Raw genomic sequence first — 19,044 nt, 5'->3', positions numbered from 1 at the left:
TCTTGTGTCTGAGATGCTGCTAAAAAGTCAGGGAGATGTGGTAGAAGCAATCTGTATCTCTTGCTGTTTGGACCACTGGACTGGGAAAACATTCAGGGAGCACAACCGAGCACAGTGCAGATAATCACTAAAAAATTTAGCAGCATCAGCAGTTTTTAATTAATCCTTGAGTTAGGACAGACCCCACTGAGATGTGTAATGTAGTAGGCATCACTTTCAGCCTACCTGTTTGGGTTAAGAATTATCCTATCATTTGAGCAACCTGGGTCTTAGGGTAAAAAAATCAATACTTGAAAGGTGGATTAGGAAATACACCAAACTGCCAATTACTAAGGGCTGAAACAAGTATACACCCTGTAAGACAGGAAACTGGTTCTAATAACACCCTGAAACCCCCAGCCTACCAATCTGGAAGTTGCATGTAAGAGTCATATTAAGATGAAATTCAGAAAAAAAAGTCCATGAAGCAACAATTTTGAAATTCTCTGTTTGAAAAAGTAACAACCCTTCCTCACACACAGGCAACAATGCCCTGCTTCAAAATACAAACAACTCAGAACTTACAAGTCATTAAATTTCTCCAGTGTTACATCTGGTGTGAACACATCCAATATTCCAATGACCTAAAATGACAGAAAAAAAATTAATAACTGATTTAACATAATAAATCCTGGATCATCTAATAAGTGAAAAAATATAATCAAAAACTTTTCCACAAACATTAGCTACAGGTGTAAACATGGCAGAAAGAATACCTAAAGTAGTGCCTAGCAACACCAGGATTTGTTATGTGTTAAATTTTATAACTCTGCAGGCTTCTTGACCCTGTGATACAAAACCTAAAAAGTTCAGAGGCTAACAGTTTTATGTAAGGGGAGACAGCATTCTTAGCACTTTTACTACTGAAGTGTTGAAAACAAACCAGACAAATCAGTCCCTAACATGAAGCACCTATAAGTGCTCTTCACCTACCTGGGCCTGCTGCTTATCAATGAATAACACTTTAAATATCATCTAATTTCAGTAACAGGGTAATTTAGTACATAGACTACAATATATAATTGAGTATGAAGAAAAAACTAGAACTAAACTGCTTTTATAGGGGGTATAAATTAGCAAGAACTTTGTATGATTTACTGTGGCTTATACCTTAGGTTTTCCTTAAGAGCTTTTTTTGTCAAACAAAAGCATTCCATCACTCAACAGAGAAATAACAATCTAGTAAAACAGATTTTCCACCACAGATTTTCCTATTACTATGGTTTTCAGACAAACTATACAAACTGACTAAGTGCATTACTCTGACTGCCAATGCTTCTTTCAAACCCATTAAATACTAGAAAATTAAATATACAGAACTCAATGCTCCAAAAGAAGTAGTTGGAATTGTCTAAAGCCAGACTTCAGTTTTACATGTTGCTTAATCCAGGCAGTACCTAAACAGCACAGACTTTTAGAGGTGCTTCTTTTCTGCTTCTGCCCCTAATTCATGACCATTTCTGTCTGCTCAGAGGAAGCCTCCCAAGCCCCAGAGTGCTCATCGTGCAGGCTGCTGTGCCAGTGAGGTTGTGCAGGGGTTTGCTAGAAGGCAAGCTAAGAGATGAACAACCTTTATAATCTTGCTCAGCCCTTTCTCCATGGCCATACTGACATCAGATTATACATCAAAAACTATTGTCCAAAACAGATATCTTTATAAAAAAGAATGTGAAAGTAAAGAGAAGCATTAGCAGAAATGAAGGGAAGAAATGCAAAACTTTTATTATATTTCATTAAAGCAAAGCTTTAAATAAAAATCCCAACTGTGATGAAATTCTTATTGCACATATTTTTAGTCTTTCCACATTCAGGACAAACTACTACAGTTAACCTGGATATTATCAAAATGTCATAACGATGAACAAGGCAGAAAAGCTAATAAAGATGAAGGCGGAAAAGTACAACTCCCTTTCTTTGTAACCACATATATCCCTGAAAATAGTCGCTAATAATGTTTTCCTGAGGACTGTTATATGAAACCAATTAAAGAAGAATAACTCCCATAAAACAATAATTAAACCCACAGAGGATGTAGTTATTATTTGAAGTAATATCTTTAGTGCTAACATTATAATAACATTTTTTTTTTTTATGACAATTTTACATAAGGTTTTCCATTTCTCTGTGGAGGCAGGGAGAAAAAAGAGGGGAGCAGGACTACAAAGATGTACATGACAACAATAGAGCATAATGCAGCTCTACGGGCATTTCCTGAGGCAGCATGCGTACACACAGAGCATACACAGCCAGAAAAGTTGTGTTCTCTCCACATATTTAGGTATTGCAAAGAAGGAAGTTAACATTTTAGCAGTAATCTTATCCAATATGTATCTTTCCTTATCAAGCCCCATTTTCTCAGAAGTCTTGCTTGTTCTCCTTAAGCAGATATTTCTGTGCCCTCATCAGAAAATAACCCCCATCACATCTGAATGTAGCAGTGAAAGACACTTGGACACCACAATATAAAGAAGGGACCCAGAAGAGGATAAAATAGCGTGGCTGCTGTATCACATCCATCTGTGCACTAAGGCATTATGAGGTATCCTCTGTGAAACACAAGAGCATGAAGAATATGTTTCCATAAAGAACAAAACACCCCCCAAATACACTAATGAAGTTCACTAACATCTTACTGTGTATCCACTCAAGTAAACAGAGTTTCCAGTAGTTACTTAATGGTGCCTGATACACTTTTATTTCCGAGGTAAGGTTGCAAACTTATGGATACAAACTTATCACTGCTGCAAATCCTCTACAGTGAAGGATGCCACTGAGATGAATGCTCAGCTCCTGCTGAAGGGAATTTTAAATAATGAACCAGAAAGCACTTTTAACATGATGAGGATTTCACAAGACTTCTTTCCTTGCTTTACAAAGCAAGTTTTCTTAAAATCCTGAGATAGATTTTAGTATCCAAAATGGTAAGACATACCAATAGTTAATCAATTCCAAAATAAAAGCAAAGGACCCATTTCCTTTTCCTCAGTGATCTTTATTTAATAGCTGTGTTTTGGGATTATTTTCCTATACTGGAACAGAGTCATTTATATTTCCATTTAGACCAGAGATTTCTGGAGCTATATTAAGCACAAGGAGGTACAGGATAAAATAAATCCGCTGAGGAAGATACAACTGCAGCTACTTATTCAGGAAAAGGGAAGAACTGGACAAAGAGTAGGCAACTCCCTCTTTTATGATATCATGGAAAATCCTGTGTCTGTCTGAAATGCTCTCAAAGACAGTATTTGTAAAGAAACTTTATGATACTTAAGGATAATGTCCCAGCACAAAAGTAAGCCACCATAAACAATTACAAGAATCAATAATTTCTCATAGTGTTACCTATATGAAATATAACAGAGATACCTGCAAAACCTTCTATTGATGTATTTTTGGTGTTTATAAGCACAGTAACTGACAGCATCAGAGATGGAAGCCCAGCTGAGGAACGAATGCATGAAAAGCACTTGTGGAAACCAGCAGCAGCACTGTTTTTTCAGGGTCTTATTTTTACCCCCATTAACTCTACCAGAAAGCAATTTCTCAAATAAGTAAGACCACAGAAATGCACCTTATTTCCTACTGTAAATTTGACTGAAAAATAACCTGGATTTCTTCAGTCTGCACTGAAGTATCTTACTCGCTTTTGTCTGCAGAAGAGGGTATAATACTGTGTCTCTCCCACAGAATCACAGAACGGTTTGGATTGTAAGGGATGTTAAAGCTCATTTAGTTTTAACTCCCTGGCATGGGCAACGACACATTTCACTAGATCAGGTTGCTCAAAGCCCCATCCAACCTGGTGTTGAACACTTCCAGGGATGGAACTTCCTGGGCAACCTGTTCAAGTGCCTCACGACCCTCACAGTAAAGAATTTCTTCCTTATGTCTCCCCAGAACCCCCTCTTCTCCAGGCTCAACAACTCCAACCCTCTCAGCCTTTCTTCATAGGAGAGATGCTCCATGTTCCTGAAATGCAAAACCACAAAGCTACCTACCTACTGGTCTAACTTGTTTTCCTCAGGTATGCTTTTACTCAATATATTTGCTTTGAAGACAGTGGGAGGCAGGTGGCAGCATCTCCAGCCTTTCTTTAACCTACTGTGTTTATGTGTGTGTCCTCTGACCACCCTGACCAACTCTAACTACTGTCAACAAATAAACAACAATACATTGGTAAGGTGGTTTCTGCCCTTCCCTTCTCAGCTGCCTACTTTTCCAAATACTATTCCAATAGCGCAATGGCGAAGAGCTCCTCATCTCTGTCCCCCCATACTTTCATGCATTGGATTACTTGTATTCAAGGACTCAGCCACTACATTTCTGCAAACAAAATTTTCTGATGTAAGGAGCACTACATCAAGAAAAGACTCCAGTCTTGTATAAATTAATAAGTAAGGTAGGTTATGTCTCTCAATGTAGGTTATGTCTCTCATACAGTAAGTGCTGCTTTCTCTTGCATTTTATGCACGAAAACACAGTGAAGTTGAGTGGCTTTAGCACTCAGGCTACACATGCAAGTAGATATTTAAGAGAGAGCCTTGCTAGGGTGCACTGTACTACGTATTAAGCTGCATTAAATTTTCTGCAGGATTAGCTTCAACTTCATGTTCCTGCAGTGTTCTACATCATGGGCACCTGCATCCTTTTACTACATTAAGAACTCTCAAACTTTTTAAAATTTTAACTATCCATGCCAAAGCTTGCACCACAGTCACCATCTTTTCTTCACAGATTACTGATACATGACATGAGAGACTCTTCCTGATGGACCAAGACCTCCTTTCCTTTTCTCCTGCCAGTCAGCACACCAGCAGTCACAAGCTGTACCCACAAGCATCAGTACACTCTTCTTTCAAAGGACTCATATGTAATACCAGATAGGTTCAAATCCTGTAGACACTCATCTTTATCTCCAGATTGAATGGCAAACCAAAGAGAAGGTTTGGGTTTCAGTGCTGCTTTCCTTATTTTCATTTCATGAAATAAGCTAGTCAGTCTGCTTTATTAGTACCCAAGGCTAGGGTGCAAATAAATGGCTATCAGCTGAAGTCCAACCCACGTAAAACACCTGCTTATCACCTTTTCACATAAAACCATGTAAAACACCTTTTCACCAGGTTTGTGAAAATAAGCAGAAATTACAACAGATACCCCTACACTGATTTATTGGCTTTTGAGTACCAAAATAAAAGGACTCTAGTGTCCTGTTATCTTCCTATCTGTGCTAAGCTTTCAGCCTTCAGAGAAGCAGACAGGAGTGTTTCTTCCTTCCAAAATTTTGATAGCAATAAACTATCCAGTTATAACTGTATTGTTGCTTTCATAATGACCCATAAAGAAATTTGCCATCTCCAGACAGAATCCCTGAATTGCACTTTACTGGTATATGTGTACCCAAAGGATGTGAATTTTTAGCTGGTGCAGTTCTGGAGGACTTACTGCAGGAAACCTCTTCTAACACAGTGAGCTCTCATCTGTTAAGTCACCACTCATCTGCAACTCCCTTGTTTGTCTGATTCTCTACACTGCAGATGCTGTTGCTCCTCTAATGCTTATGTCAGGCTAGACGAACTGCAAAAGGTGACAGATTTAAGATTTTCTCAGGCAGGAACATAGAGTGACCCACTATTTTTTCTGGAACCAATTATTCCCCTGGTTTACACTGTGTAGGTATAAGTAAAAATTCTTTTCAAAATAAAGAATTAAAAACCAGCCCACCTAAAAGTGCATCATCCTCAAAAATGTAACTGTAGAGAGACAGACAATTTGGTGTCTGTTGGATATCCAATTCCTTCCAAAAGGGGGAAAAAACTACATGCTTCTCTTAATGCAAAACACACACTGGTCTTTAGATATGGGAATACACCAGAGAATAATTTCCACTCAGAGCAATGAATGAGAGCATAATATAGAGTACCTTTGAACAAATACTGCAGCGGCCTCTTACACACAGGGTTTCCAGGAAGGGAAAACATCTGTAGAATATTAACTGACCCAAGAAATGTTTAACGGGCATTTGTCAGAAATTTTATGCCAGAAACACATTCAGAATTTAATTGGTAGAATTGCGTCAGAATTCCCGTGGGTGCCTATATGTACATGTAGGTATAAACACATGTACACACATGCACGTACCACACTTTGCTAAAATCCACACTCTGTTCTGACATGAGCTGCTGCTCTTTTCCTCCTCTTTCCAGTGCCATCTCCCCTCACCAGCTATTCTGCACTCCTGCTGGTGACTTGAAAACTTCTGTTAGCAAACTGGGAGGTGAGAAAGGCACCAGGGCTGGACCAATACAAGCAACTTGCCGTTGTTTCAACTGAAGTGGGTATTAAGGTATCACTTCCAGCCCAAATGCATAATAAAATTATTTGCCAAATAAAACTAAAGGCCCTGCACCTCTACTTACTTGCCTGGGTTTAGCTTTGCATGCACAAACATCTCTCTTAACTTCAGAAGAATACACAAATACAGAGCTATGCAAATAGGTGAGAGCTAAAGCCAGGGCCAAAGTTAGCATGCTGGCCATATTCTCACTGCTTTTGGTTTTAAGAGCCATAATAGGTATGTCTTAAAGGTCCTCCCTTTAAATGAACTCAAAATGGAAAGAAACAGGGAACAAAAGCAGTATTACTAGAAAAAGAAACTTTCTGAAGGTAAAGTCTGTTCTTCTATACAAGATTCAGCATACATCAAAGAAATAATCAAGAGCTGCTAAGGCTGTAGTGGGATGAATACTACAAGCTAGCATGATTAAATGAAGGAGAAAAACAACCCCAAGAAATGCCTTCTTCATTCTGCCTTAGCTGTGTTTATTCCTCATTTTCATACCATTCCCTCCCTTGTGCCAGCTGTTTATGCAGCTTCAGAGTGAACTGGATCACTGGAAATGAACTTTTCTTTTTGGCAGTGTCTTAGGAATTGATCTGGGTTAGACTGCTTCTTGGTAGTAGAAGTAGCTTATAAAGTTTGGTAAACATCTCAGAACCTCTTGAATTAAAAGGCCTACCAAAAAAAATATGGATATCAGTGCCATTACAGACTGATTTTTCTCCTAACAGCAAGGTCTCGTCCTCTTCATACACAGCCTCTGTCCCTGAGCCCTCAACACCATTACTCCTCCGGATTTGTTTGCAAAGTGTTGATGAGAAGTCCCATGCTATCAAGTCTGCACGGTTTATATAGAAATATTCCTCACTGCATTTACTTGAGAACCATTAGGGAGAGCAAAGGTCTAATGAAAGATGGTCATGCCAGCAACCAATCACCTTCTCCTGAAAAATGTCTTAACAGACAAGCAAATTGACCTGTGAGTTAGCTTCCTTACAAAGCAAAATACAATTCCAATAAAATTCAGTAGAATGACTCCTATATTTGCTTTTAGAGGACTCCTGGTCATCCTACAACCCTTCCACATTAAAGAGATGAGCATATTCCTCAAAGGGTCTATAATGGAGGTCATCTAGGCTACTAAGCAGAAGTTTTCCTCCCTTTTCTTCACTGAAGCACAACACACTAATGAATTATATCACTGTGGTACGGGTTTAATGGTATCTTCTGCTACCTTAATGGAGGATCAGAGGTGCTATTTTTAACACAATGTGTCAGACCATTACAATTTCTTCCATCATTCTGAATACAGCATAAGGTTAAACAAATTATGATAATGTATTGCTACATGCTTAACACAACACTTCCCTGAAAGCTATGAAGGGCAGAGATGGTCTATTGAGAGATAATCATAGTGAAACAAACAAAATATCACACTTTTCATAAAAGCCAACATCAAATTCCTCATGATTACAGAAGTAATTTTGAAAGAAAAACCAACAAGAAGAGAGAATTGGATGTAATTTTAACTATCAAGTTAACAGAACCTTGAAACATTTTATATGCTGAAGTAGGAAAAAAGTGAGATGAGGATTTGCACTGTCAGATTAATGTGACATTGGAAGACTATTCCAAATCTAATCCATAGTGGCAATACCATTAGACTGGCTATCACATACCACATCCTCTACATACTTAGATTATTAACACCCAAGACAGAGATAACAGTGGCATCGCTATTTTACTGAAGTCTTTAAAAAAATTCAGTTTTATTAAATTTTTTAATAATTTGTATTTATAGTACAGCCAGAAAGATAGATAACTGCTATCTATAGAAGCATACTATAACATGTTAGTTAGCAAAAAAAAAAAAAATCAAGAAAGATTCTTCAATCACTGTTCTATTCTACTAATTCCTGTCATAAGGAATTAGATTTTGGATTAGAGATAGGCACCCATCTGAGTGGAGCCCATGTAAAACTCCATAGTCCAACTCATGGAAGTGACAATGGTGATGATAGAAAACAGGCAGCTCTCCTGCCACTACTGTACATATCATTAAAGGTGTGCACAGCACAGTGTGAACTGCTGATGTGAACAGGAAAGGACCTTGCCTTCTGCCTGTAAATCCATCCTTTGATGGAAACAAGAAAGACGGACACTACTTACAAGAACATGTATTGAGTAGGACAAGGGGAAATGTCTTAACACTGAAAGAGAGTAGGTTTAGATTAGGTGTTCAGAATAAATTCTTCCCTGCGAGGGCAGTCAGGCACTGGAACATGCTGTCCAGAGAACTGGTGGATGCTACATCCCTGGAGTGTTCAAGGTCAGGTTGGATGGGGCTCTGAGCAACCTGATCTAGTGAAAGGTGTCCCTGCCCATGGCAAGGGGAGTTGGAAGTAGATGATCTTTCAGGTCCCTTTCAATCAAACCATTCTACGGTTCTATGATTCTATGAAATATGTAAAATGAGGGTCTCTGGCACAGTGGTGGTGGGCCAAAGGGGTGGGGTTGAAAATCCTGATGATGAGCAATACTACCATTCTGGTTTAATTTTGGGTGGGTGGAATGGCTAAAGGAGTATCCTGAGATCATCTCAGGGACTAAAAGTCCTAAGAGGCATTGTTGCTGCTCCTAATTCACCATGGGCAACACAACTGACAGAAGCATGTGAGACTGGGTTGGTGGACAGATATTGCCTTGATGGGCTGTACAGCCATGTCGGTCTCATTGTGGATGGGTGGAGTAGCCAGCCTCTGCCTCCATGTTGCTGTGAATCCCTGCAGGCTCATTTATTCAGTCTTTGTTCTCTAATGACTAGATGGTTTATTCAAGGTAAACCTTTTCCTTAGTACATAGACCAGACTCTTCTTTCTGTGGCCCAAACTGTTTCTTAAGACTGTAAATAATTCCCTTCCTTCACAAATATTGACTTGTAACTTGTATAGATTGTGCTCATGTTCCCCAGTGACCATTTTCTTCTAGACCCTGAAGGGCATACAACCACATCAAACTTCCTAGGAGTGGAAAATGCTACCAAACAGATTATTCTGGGAAATGGAAGAAAAATAATCTCAAAATTCTGGACATAGTTATGAGCTTGGTAACTGCACAGGCTGCTCTGCTCCCAAATGTTCAGTAAAGAAAATGCTGAGAGTATTAAAGCCCACACATGAGACAGAAGTTCCCTGCAAACGTTAACTCTTTAAGATATATAGCAGTGATTATGAGGCAGTTACTTTGAAGTAATCAGAGTAAAAGATTCAGATAAAAATGATACAAGTAGATAGGTTCTTAAGCCTACAGAAAGCTCTGTTTTCTTTCTGGACAGTCAGGATATCCCACAGATTATTCTTCAAATGAATCTAGATATCGTTGGTACTCACAACATTAAAATTATAATGTTAAATGGCAATGACTAGTTTTTGTTATTACCAGTTTCTCTCATAATTTCTTTCAATCTCTCAGTTTTCTGTGAAGGTGCTCTGAATCTCCCACATGCTCCCAATCTCCCACATCCCTGGGACCCTTCTCACACAGAATCCATGCTTTGACTCCACAAAAACTTTTTCTCTTTTATTTTCTTAAACCACTAAACACTATTGGGACTAAGTATCTTTCTCTCAAGTACACTTTCAACACTTCTTTCTATAGCTATTCTTCTTTCCTGTTACATGGGAATTACATGCAGAGTTCTATAACTTATTCTCTGCCTCCCAGTAAAGCAGTTTGGTCATTCCTGAACTTTTCCTGTTTCACATTAGTATGAGCCCGAAACCTTCAAATGCTTCATGAACAATAAAAAAAAGACAACCCCCCTCCCCCTTTCTTAAAGGCACACACGTGTGCATCTTATTCAAGTTCAGAAAAATAAAAACCAAAACAAGACAGATATGCTGGCAACTTGAGACACACAGACCCATGCTCTACATTCTCCTGCACCTCACAGGAATGTAGTGATGGTGATTGTAATTTCTGGTCTTTAATCTCTCACTAGCTCTGAGCACAAATTGCCCTGTGGTCCTAACCCTTCCCACCCAATCTTTCCCAGATGGAAATTAAGTGGTGTTTCCCACAGGATATTCTACTTTGTGTGAACTGATGTTTGTAGGACAGGCAAACAAAAGACAGGCTGAAAGATTCCCAAATTCCATCCAGCTACACATCCGCCCTGTCCAAATCTACATATTTTCTTTGTTTTTAGGATGCTTAAACTGCGGGTTTGGGGAAGGATATCTGCTAACGACCTAACTCACGTTTTCGTGCTTCATGTGTTTCAAGAGACGCAGTTCTCGGTAAGCTCGCTTGGCAAAGAGTTCAGACTGAAACGGGCGGTACAATTTCTTAATGGCCACTTTGGTACCACTTCTTCCATCGACGGCTGAGCTTTAAGGGAGAAGAAAAGAGTTTTGTGAGCGAGGACCGAAGCAAGCCTGCAAACCCGGCCGGCACTGGGGAGAGGCTTCATTCTGCCCCGTGCTGCCTGGCCCTTGGCTCGGAACCCCCGGTGCCGTGGGGGGAGATCACCTCCCCAAAGCACCTCGTCAGCAGCCGTCTCGCTTCATTCGTTTAAAAGGCTGTCAGACCCTATGATGAAACTTAGAAGTTTTCAAAAGCTTTAAAGAGGAACATCTGGGGAGGGGGAAAAAAAAAAGGTAAAAAAAAGACAAAAAATCCCACAAACCCCCAAACCAACCACCAACACTGACCCACACCAGGCGTCCCGCCCCAAGGGCTACAACACCCCAGGCTTCGGGGTCGCTGCCGCTCCGGGGTGCCGCGGGCCAGGGTCAGCAGCCGCGGACAGCGCTCCCCGGGCAGGGCTGGGCAGGGCCGGGGCAGCGCCCGGGGCTCTGCTCGCTCCGGGGACGAGAACACGCGCGGGTCGGAGCCCAGAGCGCCTGTCGGTTCCCACGACGGGCCGCGCTCCCCGGCGGCAGAGCCCGGCCCGGGCGGCCAGGTGAGCAGCGGGGCCGGCCCTCAGCCCGGCGGGGCCGGCCCGGGGCCGGCGCAACAACCGGGGAAAGTTGTCAGGGAGCCACACGCCAGAGGGACGGGCCGGGCCGGGCCGCGTCCCCCGGGCCGGGGCAGAGGCCACCGCCCCCGCCGCCTGTCCCAGGGCTACCCCCGCCGCCCCGCTCACCAGACGGCTCCGTAGGCGCCCGACCCCACCGGCTGCAGGTCCCGGTAGCGGTCCCGCACTTCCCAGAGGGTCTTAGTGATCTCCTGCCGGTAGAAGCCGTTCTTGGGGGAGGACATGGCGCTGCGGGCCCCCACCGGCACCCGCCGACAAAGAGCCCGGGCGGGGGGAGCGGGAGCGGCCAGCGCCGCCGAGTCGGGCTGCGGAGAGGGGCTGGGCTTGGGCGAGCAGCACCGCCCCGCCCCGCGCACTCGCCTCGGATCACTCCCGCCGCGACCGGGACCGGCTGTGCCCTTCCTCCCCTCCAGCCCAGGCACCTGGGGCTGTGCTCTGCCGAGGTTGAGAGCGGGCGGCGCGGTGTCCCGGCGGCGGCCGAGGTTGCCCGGGCAGGGAGGCAGGTGTGAGGCTCTCGCTAGCTGCACGAGTCCTCGAAGTAGGGAGCAAACCCATCCCGGCCGTCTCTTCCCCCCCTTTCACCCGGTGCCCGTTTTACGCTTATGATCAGGATCTGGTGAGGTGCTACTGGCTGGTGCATCAAAGTGTTAAGGAGTACGAGAGGCTGCAGCTGGTAGACCTGGGAGTACAAAAACAAGCTTTTGTATGGCCTCTGCACTGGGGTGAACAGCTGGGGGCTCCCCAGATCATCCCGGAGTCAGACCCCAAATTACAACAGTGTTTCATAGAGTTAAGTAGAAACAAGCGGACACTTGGTTCAGCAGCTCAGAGCAAGTGGTCCCACGTGTGGCTGGAGTGATATGGAACTGCTCAAGCAGTGGCTTGAAACAAATGCAGTGCTGGAGTGTGGACAGCAGCGACCTTCTCAGTAGCTCAGTAGTAAATGGGCCTCGGCTGGCATCACGTGTAAGGCAAAGACTTGGTTTAAAATGTGTTTTGTGTGTTCTCTGCATGAATGTAATTAAAACTCTTGTCCTTCAACGTCTGATAAAGCCTTTGTTTTGTCTGACTTCACCCCTGAGCAATGTTGCTGAGGTTAGATAGTTCTGACTTGCTGTAGATAGAGTTCAGTTTGTGGTGTAGCTATAAAGGGACAATCTGGCCAAGTTTCGTGGTTCCCTATGCTTTTTTTGGTAGATGCCATGGGCCCAGCCCTTCTTGTACCTGACTACTGAATGTGGAAGAGCCGCCCTGCCCTCTCTCCTCCCAGGATAGAGGAGGAACACATCCTTCCAGCCAAGAGCCTTGTGTTCCAGCGCTGCTCTCTGCTGACCATAGACCTGTTTGACTCCCTGGTTTAGTGAGAATGGAGAGCAACCTTCTGACATTTGGCAGTTAACATAAAGCTTGTGTGTAACAAGTGTTAGATGAATGGTTGATGTTTACTTTTAAAAATCTGCTGCCCCAGATTTTCTGACATCCCTTTAATGCTATGTTTACCATTCAGATGATGGCTGGAGTGAAATGTGGTATAGGTAAGGTGAAGGACAGAGCAGCTTCCACTCAGTTTTGAGCCAGTCCACTAGTTAAATTACTTTTAATGACAAATATATGTATTTCTAATACAGTGAGGATTAGTTCTGCTTTTGATCCCTTGCCTACTTTTCTTTACTCAGCTGTGGCAAAGTGATACTTTCTTACCACTTGTTTTTTATCAGGGCAGAAAGATTTTGATACAGTAGATGAAAGTACTAAGGGAGCACCAAGACAAGATCATTCTTGTGCAGAAGTTAAGAATATTGCAGAGCAAATTTTGTAAGATATTTTAAATTCATTGATGAAATTAGCCAATGCCAGTTTTCCCATGTTTTTACTTAACATAACTATTTAGGTATACATAGCTAGAGATAGATGAGGTAGCAGCGTACATCAAACACAAGACCACCTTTTCCCATTGCATCACACATACAGGAGATGAACTGATAAGCTTACTGAAAAGATTAGGAAATCATCACTCTTATAACAAGGGAAGCTTTGTCTAATGAACTGTTCAAAGTGCCTATGAATAGATTGAGACGAGAAACTTGAATCCACCCTCAGCTGCTAGATCCTACAGCAGTGTCACAAACCACATGAGCCTCTGCATCCTGCTAGGCTCAGCTGGATACATGGAGATATGGAGATGTGTTTCCCCAAAGACAGTCTTTTGCAAGGAGACCAATAAGATACTGTGGCCATATCTTCTCCTGAGCAACATGTGCTTGAAAGGATAAATTAAGAAAGGAATGCCATCAGATGTTTCTGCTTTTGGCATATGTTTATTGTAAAGTTAGTAGAAAAAAACCGGACCTTCTTCAGACATCATAAATAAAAGATAAAAAATACATTAATGGTGCAAAAATCCCACTTTTCCAATGCTTGTTCCATAAAGGGAAGCCTTGAGAGGTATCAGAACATGGTTTGTTTTTTTTTTTAAGAGCCACTTTTGAAGTGCTGGAAGGTTGCCATCAGCTGCAAAGCATATGAGGTAGATGGGATGTGTACAGTACTCTTTCTAATTCCTCTGGGAACTGAGAGCTGAATTTACACTCCAGCCTGGAGGTGAGGCTTTGGTGCTGGAGCAGGAACTCTACAAGAAAGAAGTGAGAAAGCTAACCATGTTTTCCTGAGAAATCCTGCATGTATGAACTCTTTTGAGAGAGTTTGATGGCAATGCTGCTCACCACAAATTGTTAATCAGAGATGATAAAATGGCACAGCTTTGTTTGTCACTGCTGGTGAGCTGCTGGGTCTCGGGTGAAGAAGTGTATCTGTATAAGCAGAGAGAGGGACTGGGACCTGTTCTGTGGTCTAGGCACTAATAACATGGGGGGAAACCAGATCATGCAAAGTCCTTTGAAAAATCGAGCATCTTCCCACATTTCTGTCTGTTTATGTCTGTGTCTTCCACATGATCATTTTATTCTCAATACATTAATTCATATATGAATAATTTAGTTGTGTAAAACACACCTTAAATGTCAATAAACATAAAATATTGCTGAATTGTTAAAATATGATTCCTAGAATATTATTGTTTTTAACAAGTTTTCTAAATCCCCACCTTCAAAAAATACTCTGTGCTTGTCTACTTAAACATGTTGCCATAGAGGAAGTAAGTTAATTTTATTTATTTCAACAAGAACCAAAGATTAAACAAAAAAAAAAATCTTAGTTTTAATCTGAAAATACTCCCATGTTATTGTGTTCCCACCCTCCCCCACTGGAGTAACTGTCTACTATTTTGCAACTTTTCTGGTTTTGTCTCTCTGCTCCATGAGCAGGGTGCTTCAGTTCCAGTTTCTGTGTCATGGGGCCCTCCTGGGGACCTTACCATGCTGCAAGTGCACTCAGCCATCAGCAGAAAGGAATAAATATGCACCGCCTAAGTGCTTTATTACTAAAAAAATATTTTAAAAGCTATATGTTTCATTTGCTCAAGAGTTCAAGTTAGAACTTACTAAGTAACTATTTACTAGCCCATTATCCCTGCTTGCTGCAGGGTGGTGAAGGAAGAGAGGTCAGATGTAGAGAGTAGCAGACAGCTATGTGTAAATCAACTGCTTTTAACACTCTCCTAACTTTTTCTCCTCAGAATCCACCAAAAGGTCATCTCCTACAATATAAGTTTAATTTTTAAACTATCACAGATTGTTGCAGTAGGAGTTACTATAGTGCACAGAGCAAAAAAATACACTTGAAGAGTTACCCAGCTTCAATGCAAAAGTCGTACAAAAGGAGCATTAACGGATATTGCGGATAGCTGTACTCATTTGTCATTGCATAGTTGTGCACATCACCTGTTTAAATCACCAAAAACTTAGTGGTATTCTTACCCCATCTCACACATCCTTCTCAATACTGCCTTAAGTTTTTGTGTTTCCATCTCAATGAGAGAGCCGGACAGGACAGGAGTACTGTGTGTTATTTTTGCTCAGAATGTAACAAAACTACGGCTTCTTGATTTGCACCTTCAGACTCTAATATAAAATAGGGAATATATTATTTGAGTGCTAATCTACAGGATATTATTCTGTAAGGAGCAAAGTATTGCTCAGTGGAGGCTGCAAGTTATGGCATATTTAATGTATAGTTGTCTCAGGGCTGCCACTGTGATTCAGTATTTCTGTTGTGTTCAATATTACTTGCGATCAAATTGGAACCTAAAAGGACTAGATAAAACCTCTATGCTATGGTACACGTCTTAATTTGTGACAATAATTGGAGCTGGGGGACTATGTGAGCTCAAAATGAAGCATTTGTATGCACGCAAGATTGAAGCCTAATTGAAGAGTTTCGCTCGCTATGTGGAAATTTCACATCTAATGGATTAAGTGTCAGATTGGTTGGAAGATCAGTGTTCACATAGAAAACTCACAATATATTCCCTCCTTGCAGCGAAAACTTAGACCCTTTTAGGCATATCAGTTCAATATTTTATCTTATAGCAGAAAGAAGGGCAATGGCAGTGACACTAATGCAGCTTTCTAAGTCTCTTGGTACTAGTCCCTTAAAACCCCTTTACCCAGACTCATAAATTAATGACACTTGGTGCTCTCACTTGTGCAAGTGCGCTGATTTTCTAAGAACCAGTCTCTACATCCATAAACAGCACTAGCAGCAATGTAAGAGAAACAAGCAGCTGCTTTTAAAGTAAACAAAGATGTTGGTATTAATTTCTTCCTAAGGAGATTGAAGCTGAATCCCTTTCTGCTGCTACCAAAGGACATAATTTACCCAATTTACAGTGTAATTCTCTTTTCATGAGAGCTAAATCCTGACCACTGCTTGTTGGTCTGGGATTCTTGGGCCAAGCCAGCAATTTACAGATGTAGCAAAGGTTACGTTAGTAATTTGTGCCGGCAGCTCAATACGGTACTTCTTGAACAGATTCATCTTTGACCAGGGGAAAGAGACTGAGGAAAGTAGAGGTCTGTTTTCTTGTTATGATCCAGGAGCACACATGACAGGAAGAAAGGAAGGAAGTGGCTTTTGTATTGACAGCTCCCCACCTCTGTCAAAGGTGCTTTTGCTGCCAACATTTTGTTCTTGAAAGGGCTGTCCCCCTCCTGACCCTAGAGTGAGCTTGCTGTGTCAGATCCTGCAGCATACTGACCCTCCTTCCCTCTTGCTTTCATCTTTTATACCATATCAAAACCACACCAAGAGCACTACTTGGAACTCTGCAGCAGTGCTGTCTAAATGATGACTCTTGACCTACTGACACGTGATATTTTTTTTTTCCATGTATCAGTGTTGATTACCTAATTTCCCATTATTTTTCCCTCATAAATTCTGAAAGTTATTAGTAACCCCGCTGTTTCATACTCATGTACCCATTTTGTGTCTTCAGTGTACGGCACATGATATCCTCTAACACTGTGCTCTCCCTCTAAACCATCCTTGTTTTTTCTTTCCATTAGTCCATTTGAAAATTTGAAATTTTGTTATTCTTGTCTGCTTTGGCTGTGGCATATCTATTTCCTGCTCCTGGCCTTCAGTGCTTGTGAGGTAGAGAGCTTAAAAAATAAAGATGTAGATTTTAAAACTGTAATGTATATTTTTACACATGTCAGAAGATTGAGACGCATGAAGAAGATTTTCCTTTTGCAAGACCTTTTATTGTCAGTGATGATAAAATTACTAGACTGGCGGTTGCACTTAACACTGATTATGGAGTGAGATAATAAATACTACAAGTGATTTCAATTCAGTAGGTGGAGGGATAACAAGCTCTTGTGACTGAAAGCTGAAATTAGGTAAATTCAGATTAAAAGTAAATTGCTAACAATGTCAATAATTAGCCAGAGAAAGCCCTTGGAGGGCTGTGTTCTCCTCAGTGGAATCCTAAGCCGCCTCCTCTCCATCCATGCTCCTCTGAGCTTCCCTTCTGTGCTTTGCAGGTGGTCAGGGATGATGAACACCCTAATTTAGCATGGCCTAAAACCTATGCTGCTCTCCTCAAATGTACACACAATGTATAGAGGACCTTCAAAAGCACAATTGTACTAATGAGACTAAGAGTGCTGCCGGGAGATTAAAACCCCACTGTTTAAGCAGGCTCCACTACAAGTTTTGAAAACAACATTTGGGCCATGTAATCAATGCTTTCATTAAAGACATTTTTAGCAAATAAATTTTTATGAAATAAAATCCTTACTTCTATATTTATTTACTCTTGAAAATTTACTTTTAAGCCATCTGCCCTACAGGTTCACCAAGCCTGACAAAGCCCTCACTCCTCGATGTTTACCTCCATTTGCCTGTTTGCATTGGCTGACAAATGGTTTTTTCCATCTGTTTTCAAATGATAAGCATTGTTAGTGCTAAGCCTTCCACCTTTCTGTCCCAGTGGGGTAGTGGCTTTCCAATTACCCTCTCCTGCTGTTGTAAACTGATAAAGTTACCACACAGCAGTCCCATGTTGGATTGCCACGAGGGAGCTGGTTACCTCCCCTAGAAAAATACTTTAATTAGTGGCTTTTGAGGTCTAAGTAATTGCCTTCATTTTGCACATCTAGGAAAAAGATGTCTGTCTCCCTACTGTTTTTCTTGACATTAAAATGAGATGATTTATTGGTTTTGATGGTAATTCATTAAAAATAACTGAGCTATTGCTGTCCATTACTGTCACCTTTGATTAGTTTAAATGTGGGTATGACCATATTCTTCCTACATAATTTATCTCCTACAAAAAAATTGCATCTCTGAATGTCAAAGGAAATATTCAGACAAAGATTCAGGATTGGCAGAAGAACAAATTTTGTAAGGAATATAAAACTCTCTTCTACCTCAAGTAGCAGAGGTATGGTCAACAGAGTTTTATACACCCTTTGAAACACATTTGCCAATGGCTACCCTCACAGCAAGGAAATCAGATTAAAGAAATGACGGGACAAATCCCACACTAAATTAATTATTGTTGGGTGCATAAAGTTCTTGTGAAATTTCTTTACTTCATCCTTGCCCTTCCAGCTGGTATGGAGCTGCAAAACAGGCTCATAGTCTCGATATCAGATTTCAGAGAAAATAAAGCACTGAGCTACTTTTAACTGGCAAACAAACAAATAAAAAAAAATAAATTAATACATGACTGAGTGATTATTTTCATTATGTAGACAGACAAACATTTTAAGCATTTACCACCTTTCCAACTATTTTAGTCAGCATGAAATTCAGTCATTGCATGATCATTACAGGCCTCATCCAGCTTCACAGGAAGCCAGACAGCACTTACAGAGGATTCACAAGAAATCCATGCAGGCATTTACTTTCAGATTAATACGCCTTGCAGAAAGTTGAATACAAGTGGCTGTATTCCACTGAATACAAGTATTGGATAACTGGGTAACATTATCAAAGCAGACCATCACTTAGTTCACAAATGAGAAAATTCCGTTTTCTAGACAGATGCCTATTTCTATTTCTGAAAAATCAAAGTTCTTAGACTTTTTATTTTTTAAATCTTTTTATTAAGAAAAGGCTTTTCTTTTTACATAGAAAAGATACAGAGGAAGGTAAGTTAATGTAGTAGAATTCATTACCTCATGTAAGAGCTATACAATTGAATATTAATGACAAAAGTTTCAGA

At 41.1% G+C, this 19,044-nt stretch overlaps 1 protein-coding gene across 3 annotated transcripts in view; it reads right to left on the bottom strand.

The window, feature by feature from the left end:
• MAPK12 (mitogen-activated protein kinase 12) overlaps nt 1-11,801 on the bottom strand; it is a 38,429-nt gene extending 26,628 nt beyond the window's left edge. The window contains exons 1-3 of one of the 3 annotated variants that reach the window (XM_051795672.1): nt 11,523-11,801; nt 10,636-10,765; nt 565-623 (exon numbers count right to left, since the gene is read on the bottom strand). In XM_051795672.1, the coding sequence (XP_051651632.1) occupies nt 565-623; nt 10,636-10,765; nt 11,523-11,638 (305 nt within the window). In that variant the 5' untranslated portion in view covers nt 11,639-11,801. The remainder of the gene's footprint in view (nt 1-564; nt 624-10,635; nt 10,766-11,522) is intronic. The other 2 variants (XM_051795670.1, XM_051795671.1) reach the window with 2 other exon arrangements.
• Between the last annotated feature and the right edge of the window lie 7,243 nt (nt 11,802-19,044).

The sequence above is a fragment of the Manacus candei genome, unplaced genomic scaffold, assembly GCF_025592945.1.
Source record: "Manacus candei isolate 608988 ecotype Guabito, Panama unplaced genomic scaffold, ASM2559294v1 h1tg000043l, whole genome shotgun sequence".
In the NCBI taxonomy this organism is placed as follows: Eukaryota; Metazoa; Chordata; class Aves; order Passeriformes; family Pipridae; genus Manacus; species Manacus candei.
The sequence above is the reverse complement of the archived record's forward strand: the minus strand, read 5'-3'. Positions and strand labels throughout refer to the sequence as shown.